Source organism: Bufo bufo, chromosome 2 (genome assembly GCF_905171765.1).
Source record: "Bufo bufo chromosome 2, aBufBuf1.1, whole genome shotgun sequence".
NCBI lineage: Eukaryota > Metazoa > Chordata > Amphibia > Anura > Bufonidae > Bufo > Bufo bufo.
The window spans coordinates 829,014,540-829,026,577 of NC_053390.1; the positions used below are offsets into that span (position 1 = coordinate 829,014,540).

Here is a 12,038-nt window from a genome sequence, read left to right on the forward strand (position 1 = left end):
TATGCTCAGTCTGCAAAATGGCACCATTCTGCAGCAATTGAAAAAAAACGTTGATCGAGCACAGAAGAAATAAATATTAAAATCCATATGTGTTATTAATCCAGATAAAAAAGTTATCAGATAAAAAAAAATACTGTTTATGCTATGATTAAGGGCTCCAGAGGCCTGAAACGCGTAAGCAAAAGGCTATCTACCAGTGGACATGTATTTTTAATATATTTTTAATCTGGATTTTAATATTTATTTCTTCGATGCTAGATCAACCCTTTTTTCAATTGCTTCATTGTCCAGTTAATGGCCTGGTGATTCTTCTGTCCTTGCATTGAGTTTACATACGCTTCAATTCAATGGCAAAAAGCACAGCTCGTCTATATGGCACATTTTCTTTGTCAACATGTCAATTCTTGATGCACTTTCCATACGGAAATCAGAAATGGTTTTGACCTTTTCACTAATGATCACACCAATGAGAGTGCACAGTCTACTCACATGCAACGTTCAGGCTGACCGCGGCTGAGCTCTTGCTGCTCTCATTGTTCCACGCTTTGCAATAATAAAAACCAGAATCCAAACTGGAGACTTGTGACATTTCTAAGACACTGCTCCATCCTTCCAGGTATAGAATGTTGTTTTTATACCAGGTGTAGGAGTACTTTACGTTTTCTGACATAGTCTTGAGAAAGCAGGTTAGATTCACTCCGCTTCCCTCTTGAACATCACCAGGTGGAGATACAACAATTTTTGCCGCTATTTTAATTTGGAGAAATTTTGAGAATAAGAATGTAGAAGAAATTTTTTTACTGTTTGACCACACTATATAAATATTCCATATCTATCCAAAATGATTTGACATAAATACTCGTACAATTTTATCCCAGGATTTTGTCTATTAATTCTCTTCCCCAATCAAGTATTTGAGCTGCCACGCTAATCACAGCCCATGGAGAACATGTGTACAGCCTTACACTTCCTCAAATTTTGTTAAGGACTCTCATTTTCCAATATTCAAATTTAATACATTCTTGCTCAGACACTTTGTAAGGAAAAACTATGGTCATTGTCCAAAACCACAGCCAGCAAACTGCTACCAGGTTTCTTTAAGCACTTTGGTTGGTAGGAAGTTAAAGCAACCCCTTGGTTCTTCACCAGAGCATGCCACAAGGCCAGATGGACTTAGGCTACTTTCACACTCGTGTTTTGGGTTTCAGTTTGTGAGATCCGTTCAGGGCTCTCACAAGTGATCCAAAACGGATCAGTTTTGCCCTAATGCATTCTGAATGGAAAAGGATCTGCTCAGAATGCATCAGTTTGCGTCAGTTCAATCTCAATTCTGCTTTGGAGATGGACACCAAAACGCTGCTTGCAGCGTTTTGGTGTCCGTCTGATGAAACTGAGCCAAACGGATCTGTCCTGGCACACAATGTAAGTCAATGGGGACGGAACCGTTTTCACTGACACAATCTGGCACAACAGAAAACGGATCTGTCCTCAATTGACTTTTAATGGTGTTCAAGACGGATCGGCTATGTTACAGATAATACAAACGGATGTTCTGAACGGATGCAGATGGTTGTATTATCTGAACGGATCCGTACACGACGGATTCGCACAAAACGCGAGTGTGAAAGTAGCCTTAGTTGCTAAGGTTATATCTGCCGAGAAAGGTTGCAGAAAACTGGTGCGAGATCATTACAATCAGATCTCCCAGAAAGACCAGTGTACAAAGAGTAGTAGACAAGCAGGGTCAGAACCAGGAAAGAGTGCCAGAACAGTCAGAAAATCAAAAGAATCATTAAAAAAAAAATTAATTAGAGGCTAATCGAGAAAACAGTCCAAGGTCGGTACACAGGTGGTTGACGTGCAGGCAGTAGAGTTCTATGGGCCCCAGGGCAAACTTTGGATCTGGAAACCCCTACTACCCCAGTAATTTCCCCCACTGCCTCTATTAATGTCCTACCACTGCCCCCAGTAATGTTTATGCCCCCACTTCCCCCAGGTAATCTCCCTATAGTGCCCCTAGTAACTTTCCCCCCGTCTCCACTGACATATAATGGGCCTGGCACTGAGACTGTACTTCATGCTGGGCCTCGTCAGAGCACTCATGACAGCAGCATCACATGCGGTCGGTCCGGCATCTATCAGGCCCCAGCACTGCTCTACTAGTAGCATTCACGTATGACTTGGGGTGGTGGAGCCTACCAGATGTTAGTCAGGCTCCGTCCAGTTTGTGAATGCCACTAGCCAGGAACTTGATCGGCTCAGTTTACTGCCTCACTGATAGCTCGAACAGGCCAACTGGTCATAATGGTAATCCTCCCATTACAGCCATGTACAGTAACTTGGCCTGGCAAACTCTTGACATATTGGGATATCTTGAGCCCAGTCTAAAGGTACAGGAGGTCACATCTGTGTTTCTACAGAGACACCCCCTATTTTATTTTTTATTTCATATAACCACATATCACATGCAACCACTCTGACAGCCACAACAAGCAGTTGATTGTCGCAGATCTGCCCCCCAAGACTTCTGACAAACTTCTAATTTTCAAAGACTCATTCAGCTTGAATTTTCTCCTAGCCACCCACTTTGTACAGAATTACAACTCAAGTGAATGGTGACCTGCTAGTTTCCTGCACACTGGTGATTGGGAGCAAAGCTCTGCAGGGAAAACCTATGGAGGGGACACAAAATAAATGCTGCAGCCTGTTAATTTCCTACATTAGTAAAGGTTCTGGTAATTCTGTATTAAAAGCTAAAATTTGAATCTGCAATTTAACCACATCTAGACACATATAGCATAAACATCTCACAACAGAATATAAACGGGACTATTAGGGCAATGGGTGTGGAAATTGGCTTTAAAAACTGCATGCAGAAACCAGATTTAACTCTTATCATGTCTAGCATAGACTGAAGATTGACTGTCTAAGGTGGAAAGTTTCTACTAAGTCATCATTTTTATGGAGTTTGGCTAAGCAGTCTGGAAGAAAAAAAAGCGTACACACTTACTCTCTGCAGAAAATACTAAGGCTCCCGTCATCTGTCCATATGAGTTGTTTGCTAAGCAGATGTATTCCCCTTCATCCTCAAACACAACGTTCTGGATTTGTAACTGTAAAGAATTAGTTGAAAGGGAAACTTCATATCTGTTGTTGGAAATAACTTTGGTGCTTGAAGCCAGCAAAGTCCTGTCTCGATAGAGGAGCATCTGTGATGGAGGATCACTGTCCACGGTGCACCGAATAACCGCCTGTGAAATACCTCCACTTGATACAAGTGAATTTACTGAGAGGTCTCTAGGTGGAACTGCAAAAAAAATTCTGATTATTGTCCTCCTGTTCATTAAAAGGAAGAAGATGCACTATAATGATAACATTCACAAAGCTCCACATTCACATTTATTACATTGATTTGGGTCCAATTCGGGCAGAACTGGCCAATCAATTCGATTTGGGTCCAAAATAAATTCGACCCAAATCAAAAGAATGCCAATTACCTGGAAAACTCTCTTCTTCTTTGAATCTCTTGAGCTGACTAAAAAAAATACTTTTTGGAAAAATAACTATTTCCTTATATTTATACAGGTCCCTCCAGATTCAATGGCCTCAGAATAAAATATTTGCAACATTTTCAACATGCAATTTTTTCCTTGGCCATTGTAACTTGAAACCATGCTCAACATCCAATGCCTTAGACATTACTGGTCTGCAGCACCATGTCTACGGCACGTGTAATTAGCTGGAACATCACTCACATGACTAGTAAAACACCCGCACTGATTGGCTGTCCGATAGTGCCTCCCTATTGTAGTGCGGTACTGCATATTCCATGATACTCGTTAGCTCAGGATGAACTGCTCCAATGGACATCACTGGTACCCTGAACTCCTATCCTCACCGTATACAGTAATTTAGCTTCCAGAAGCAATTTATGACTTTTATATTCTGAATTCACTTAGCTGTTTTAGTGTTGTGCTTATCTGGCTTTAAGTTGTGATGTTTTTTTCTATTTTGAGTTGACATTTTGGGGGGGGCTTCATAACCATTTACCAGTTTTTCCAGAGTTACGGTCTCAAGTTGCAATGGTCGTCCCAGAACCAAGTAATATTGTACCTAGAAACTAAAATTCGCAAATTCAAGCTAAATTTTTCCAAAAAATTCTTATTTTAACTAACCCAAATTTTGTGCGATTTGATTTGGGGGAGGGAAGGAAAGAAGGAAGGAAATATCAGAGGAGATATTTCATAAAATCCATCTAGATAACAAAGCTTCAAAAAAAGATGAATTTATTTGCAGCGCTAGGGTTTTAAAACCACCATTGACATAGGTCTATATCGGATGTAATTATTACGAAATCCCAAGCTCAGTCTCTAAGTAATTAGGAGAAATGAAACTTACATAGCACGTGCAGTGTCACCGATGGGGAGGTGCTGGTGCCTCTGGTGTCATGAGCTTTGCAGAAATAGGAACCTGCATCTGTTCGGGACAGTCTGGGGAGGACAAGCTCTTTCCCATTCATGTCTTCTTTAAAACTCCTGCTGTCCTTATACCAGGAATATGTGGTTTCTTCCTCAGAGCCTCGGGTTGCCATACAGGTCAAGGTGACCTCTTTTCCTTCCTCTGTTTCAGGCGATGGTGTGATGACCACTCTAGCCGCTGTAACACATGTATGAGACAGATTAGTCTCTGTATATTGTATGTTAAGACATTGGAGAACCTTAGCAGAAGAAATAGAGGGTAACACATGGAAGGACATACCGCCTGTGCAGTCAATTCAGCTGCACAGGGGCCCAGCGAGGGAGGAGGCTTATTCTTGAATACTAGTGAGCACTTCTATTATGGGGTGGGGGGGGGGGGCAAAGAGAGAAGTACTGTGCTCACCCCTTCTCCCTTGTCGGCTCAGGGCCGCGCTGCACTGTCCTGACTGCATACAGCGTCAGGACATACAGAGTGGACTATGACCTGATGCTGCATGCAGTCAGGTGACAGTGCAGCACGGGCCGGAGAAGACCAATGAGCGGACACTGCAGGAGAGGACGCTGGACATGTAGAGCAGCATTTTAAACCTGATTTGAGGTCTCATGAGGGTTTTAGCATTTGATATGGGGGTTTGAGCATCTGATATGAGGTTGTGAGTATCTGATATGGGGGTCTTAGCATCTGATATGGGGGCGTGAGCATCGATAATGGGGCCTGAGCATCTGATATGGGGCTCTGAACATCTGATATAGGGGCCTGAACATCTGATATGGGGGTCTGATATGATGGTCTGAGCATCTGATAAGGGGGTCTGAGGGTCTGAGTATCTGTTAAGAGGGTCTGAGTATCTTATAAGGGGGTTTGAGGATCTGACATGGGGGTCTGAGGATCTGATATGGGGGTCTGAGGATCTCATATGAGGGTCTGAGGATCTGATATGGGGATTTGAGGATCTGATATGGGGTCTAATGATCTTGTAAGGGGATCTGAGGATCTGATAATGGAGTTGAGGATCTGATATGAGGGTTTTATCTGATATGAGGGTTTGAGGATCTGATATGAGGGTCTGAGGATCTGATATAGTGCTTTGATTTGAGGATCTGATTTGAGCTCTGATATGGGAGTCTGATGTGATGGGAAAGGGGTATTTTTTGTATTGTCACACATTATAGGGCTTATTTTTGTACTGGTGCACATTATAAGGGGGATTTTTTTTACTTTTACACATTGTAAGAAGAATTATTACTAATGGGGACTACGGGAAATATGATTACTAGTATGGGCACTATGGAGGCATTATTACTATTAGGGGTACTGTTAACACTAAGTGCACTCTGGCAGATAATTATTTCTATTGGTGGGATTTTGGGGAGCACTAATACTGTGAGGGCAGGGCCGTCTTTAACAAGGGGAAAAAGGGGCAGCTGCCCCGGGCCCAGTTGCTCCTAGGAGGCCCTAGGCAGCTGACTCTTGAGTCCTGCTGGCCGCTGCCCCGAGTATCAGGCTTTCAGCTACACAGGGGGGTGCTGCCATGCCATGCCTGCCGGCACTCCAGTAGTAAAAGAAAAAAAAAAGGACAACCCCTTTAACAGCAGGACTGGAGTTAAGGGGTTGGGTTGTACATTTGGTATGGAGGGGGGGGGGTTTAAATTTTTACCTCAGGCAGCAGAAAGGCTTGGTGCACCCTGCCCCATCACAAAGCACTGAGGGAAGCGGGGAAGGCCCAAGCTAAACTCTTGAACCAGGGCAGCTACGCCCCTAAGTACAGCACTAGACCCCTTAATACATTACTAGACCCTATGGTACAGCACTAGACCCCTTAATACAGCACTAGACTTTATAGTACATCACTAGACCCTATAGTACATCACTAGACCCTATAGTACAGCACTAGACCTTATATTACAGCACTAGACCTTATAGCACAGCACTCGACCTTATAGTACAGCACTAGACCTTACAGTACATCACTAAACCCTATAGTACAGCACTAGACCCTATACTACATCACTAGACCTTATAGTACATCACTAGACCATATAGTACAGCAATAGACCCTATAGTACATCACTAGACCCTATAGTACAGCACTAGACCCTATACTACATCACTAGACCCTATAGTATAGCACTAGACCTTATAGTACAGCAATAGACACTATAATACAGCACTAGACCCTATAGTACATCACTAGACCCTATAGTACAGCACTAGACCCTATACTACATCACTAGACCCTACAGTATAGCACTAGACCTTACAGTACAGCACTAGACCCTATAGTACAGCACTAGACTTTATAGTACAGCACTAGACCGTATAGAAGATCATTAGACCCTATAGTACAGCACTAGACCCTTATAGTACAGCACTAGACCGTATAGAAGATCATTAGACCCTATAGTACAGCACTAGACCTTATAGTACAGCACTAGACCTTATAGTACAGCACTAGACCCTATAGTACATCACTAGACCCTATAGTACAGCACTAGACCCTATAGTACAGCACTAGACCCTATAATACAGCACTAGACCTTATAGTACAGCACTAGACCCTATAGTACAGCACTAGACCTTATAGTACAGCACTAGACCCTATAGTACAGCACTAGACCCTATAGAAGATCATTAGACCCTATAGTACAGCGCTAGACCCTATAGTACAGCACTAGACCCTATAATACAGCACTAGACCCTATAGTACAGCACTAGACCTTATAGTACAGCACTAGACCTTATAGTACAGCACTAGACCCTATAGAACACACTATACCCTATAGTAAAGCAATAGACCCTATAATACAGCACTAGACCCCATAGTACAGCACTAGACCTTATAGTACAGCACTAGACCCTATAGTACAGCACTAGACCCTATAGTACAGCACTAGACCCCATAGTACAGCACTAGACCCCATAGTACAGCACTAGACCCCATAGTACAGCACTAGACCCAATAGTAGATCATTAGACCCTATAGTACAGCGCTATACCCTATAGTACAGCACTAGACCTTATAGTACAGCACTAGACCTTATAATAAAGCACTAGACCCTAAAGTACAGCGCTAGACCCTATAGTACAGCACTAGACCCTATAGTACAGCACTAGACATTATAGTACAGCACTAGACCCTATAGTACAGCAAAAGACCTTATAGTACAGCACTAGACCCTATAGTACAGCACTAGACCTTATAGTACAACACTAGACCTTATAGTACAGCACTAGACCCTATAGTACAGCACTAGACCCTATAATACAGCACTAGACCCTATAGTACAGCACTAGACCCTATAGTACAGCACTAGACCCTATAGTACAGCACTAGACCCTATAGTACAGCACTAGACCCTATAGTACAGCACTAGACCCTATAGTACAGCACTAGACCTTATAGTACAGCACTAGACATTATATTACAGCACTAGACCCTATAGTACAGCAAAATACCTTATAGTACAGCACTAGACCCTATAGTACAGCACTAGACCCTATAGTACAGCACTAGACCCTATAGTACAGCACTAGACTTTATAGTACAGCACTAGACCCTATAGTACAGCACTAGACCCTATAATACAGCACTAGACCCCATAGTACAGCACTAGACCTTATAGTACAGCACTAGACCCTATAGTACAGCACTAGACCCTATAGTACAGCACTAGACCCTATAGTACAGCACTAGACCCTATAGTACAGCACTAGACCTTATAGTACAGCACTAGATCCGATAGTACAGCACTAGACCTTATAGTACAGCACTAGATCCTATAGTACAGCACTAGACCCTATAGTACAGCACTAGATCCTATTGTACAGCACTATACCTTATAGTACAGCACTAGACCCTATAGTACAGCACTAGAACTTATAGTACAGCACTAGACCTTATAGTACAGCACTAGGCCTTATAGTACAGCACTAGACCTTATAGTACAGCACTAGACCTTATAGTACAGCACTAGACCCTATAGTACAGCACTAGACCTTATAGTACAGCACTAGACCCTATAGTACAGCACTAGACCCTATAATACAGCACTAGACCCCATAGTACAGCACTAGACCTTATAGTACAGCACTAGACCCTATAGTACAGCACTAGACCCTATAGTACAGCACTAGACCCTATAGTACAGCACTAGACCCTATAGTACAGCACTAGACCTTATAGTACAGCACTAGATCCGATAGTACAGCAATAGACCTTATAGTACAGCACTAGATCCTATAGTACAGCACTAGACCTTATAGTACAGCACTAGATCCTATAGTACAGCACTAGACCCTATAGTACAGCACTAGACCCTATAGTACAGCACTAGACCTTATAGTACAGCACTAGATCCGATAGTACAGCAATAGACCTTATAGTACAGCACTAGACCTTGTAGTACAGCACTAGACCTTATAGTACAGCACTAGACCTTAAAGTACAGCACTAGACCCTATAATACAGCACTAGACCCTAAAGTACAGCGCTAGACCCTATAGTACAGCACTAGACCTTATAGTACAGCACTAGACCCTATAATATAGCACTAGACCTTATAGTACAGCACTAGACCCTATAGTACAGCACTAGACCTTATAGTACAGCACTAGACCTTATAGTACAGCACTAGACCCTATAGTACAGCACTAGACCCTATAGTACAGCACTAGACCTTATAGTACAGCACTAGATCCGATAGTACAGCACTAGACCTTATAGTACAGCACTAGATCCTATAGTACAGCACTAGACCTTATAGTACAGCACTAGATCCTATAGTACAGCACTAGACCTTATAGTACATCACTAGATCCTATAGTACAGCACTAAACCCTATAGTACAGCACTAGACCTTATAGTACAGCACTAGACCCTATAGTACAGCACTAGACCTTGTAGTACAGCACTAGACCTTATAGTACAGCACTAGACCTTAAAGTACAGCACTAGACCCTATAATACAGCACTAGACCCTAAAGTACAGCGCTAGACCCTATAGTACAGCACTAGACCTTATAGTACAGCACTAGACCCTATAATATAGCACTAGACCTTATAGTACAGCAGTAGACCCTATAATACAGCACTAGACCCCATAGTACAGCACTAGACCCTATAGTACAGCACTAGACCTTATAGTACAGCACTAGACCTTATAGTACAGCACTAGACCCTATAGTACAGCACTAGACCCTATAGTACAGCACTAGACCCTATAGTACAGCACTAGACCTTATAGTACAGCACTAGACCCTATAGTAGATCATTAGACCCTATAGTACAGCACTAGATCTTATAGTACAGCACTAGACCCTATAATACAGCACTAGACCCTATAGTACAGCACTAGACCTTATAGTACAGCACTAGTTCCTATAGTACAGCACTAGACCTTATAGTACAGCACTAGATCCTATAGTACAGCACTAGACCTTATAATACAGCACTAGACCTTATAGTACAGCACTAGACCGTATAGTACAGCACTAGACCCTATAGTAAGGCACTAGACCCTATAGTACAGCACTAGACCGTATAATACAGCACTAGACCCTAAAGTACAGCGCTAGACCCTAAAATACAGCGCTAGACCCTATAGTACAGCGCTAGACCTTATAGTACAGCACTAGACCCTATAGTACAGCACTAGAACTTATAGTACAGCACTAGACCTTATAGTACAGCACTAGACCTTATAGTACAGCACTAGACCTTATAGTACAGCACTAGACCTTATAGTACAGCACTAGACCCTATAGTACAGCACTAGACTTTATAGTACAGCACTAGACCCTATAGTACAGCACTAGACCCTATAATACAGCACTAGACCCCATAGTACAGCACTAGACCTTATAGTACAGCACTAGACCCTATAGTACAGCACTAGACCCTATAGTACAGCACTAGACCCTATAGTACAGCACTAGACCCTATAGTACAGCACTAGACCTTATAGTACAGCACTAGATCCGATAGTACAGCACTAGACCTTATAGTACAGCACTAGATCCTATAGTACAGCACTAGACCTTATAGTACAGCACTAGATCCTATAGTACAGCACTAGACCCTATAGTACAGCACTAGACCCTATAGTACAGCACTAGACCTTATAGTACAGCACTAGATCCGATAGTACAGCACTAGACCTTATAGTACAGCACTAGACCTTGTAGTACAGCACTAGACCTTATAGTACAGCACTAGACCTTAAAGTACAGCACTAGACCCTATAATACAGCACTAGACCCTAAAGTACAGCGCTAGACCCTATAGTACAGCACTAGACCTTATAGTACAGCACTAGACCCTATAATATAGCACTAGACCTTATAGTACAGCAGTAGACCCTATAATACAGCACTAGACCCCATAGTACAGCACTAGACACTATAGTACAGCACTAGACCTTATAGTACAGCACTAGACCTTATAGTACAGCACTAGACCCTATAGTACAGCACTAGACCCTATAGTACAGCACTAGACCTTATAGTACAGCACTAGATCCGATAGTACAGCAATAGACCTTATAGTACAGCACTAGATCCTATAGTACAGCACTAGACCTTATAGTACAGCACTAGATCCTATAGTACAGCACTAGACCTTATAGTACATCACTAGATCCTATAGTACAGCACTAAACCCTATAGTACAGCATTAGACCTTATAGTACAGCACTAGACCCTATAGTACAGCACTAGACCTTGTAGTACAGCACTAGACCTTATAGTACAGCACTAGACCTTAAAGTACAGCACTAGACCCTATAATACAGCACTAGACCCTAAAGTACAGCGCTAGACCCTATAGTACAGCACTAGACCTTATAGTACAGCACTAGACCCTATAATATAGCACTAGACCTTATAGTACAGCACTAGACCCTATAATACAGCACTAGACCCTATAGTACAGCACTAGACCCTATAGTACAGCACTAGACCTTATAGTACAGCACTAGACCTTATAGTACAGCACTAGACCCTATAGTACAGCACTAGACCCTATAGTACAGCACTAGACCCTATAGTACAGCACTAGACCTTATAGTACAGCACTAGACCCTATAGTAGATCATTAGACCCTATAGTACAGCACTAGATCTTATAGTACAGCACTAGAACCTATAATACAGCACTAGACCCTATAGTACAGCACTAGACCTTATAGTACAGCACTAGTTCCTATAGTACAGCACTAGACCTTATAGTACAGCACTAGATCCTATAGTACAGCACTAGACCTTATAATACAGCACTAGACCTTATAGTACAGCACTAGACCGTATAGTACAGCACTAGACCCTATAGTAAGGCACTAGACCCTATAGTACAGCACTAGACCGTATAATACAGCACTAGACCCTAAAGTACAGCGCTAGACCCTAAAATACAGCGCTAGACCCTATAGTACAGCGCTAGACCTTATAGTACAGCACTAGACCCTATAGTACAGCACTAGACCTTATAGTACAGCACTAGACCCTATAGTACAGCACTAGACCTTATAGTACAGCAGTAGACCCTATAATACAGCACTAGGCCTT

The 12,038-nt window shown here is 42.4% G+C and overlaps 1 protein-coding gene across 2 annotated transcripts in view; it reads right to left on the reverse strand.

Annotated features, from left to right (window-relative positions):
- The window catches only part of SIGLEC1 (sialic acid binding Ig like lectin 1), a 111,429-nt gene that overhangs the window by 22,090 nt on the left and 77,301 nt on the right, over nucleotides 1-12,038 (reverse strand). For both annotated transcript variants that reach the window (XM_040419376.1, XM_040419377.1), the window contains exons 8-10: nucleotides 4,399-4,656; nucleotides 3,011-3,307; nucleotides 490-747 (exon numbers count right to left, since the gene is read on the reverse strand). In XM_040419376.1, coding sequence (XP_040275310.1) covers nucleotides 490-747; nucleotides 3,011-3,307; nucleotides 4,399-4,656 — 813 coding nt within the window. The remainder of the gene's footprint in view (nucleotides 1-489; nucleotides 748-3,010; nucleotides 3,308-4,398; nucleotides 4,657-12,038) is intronic.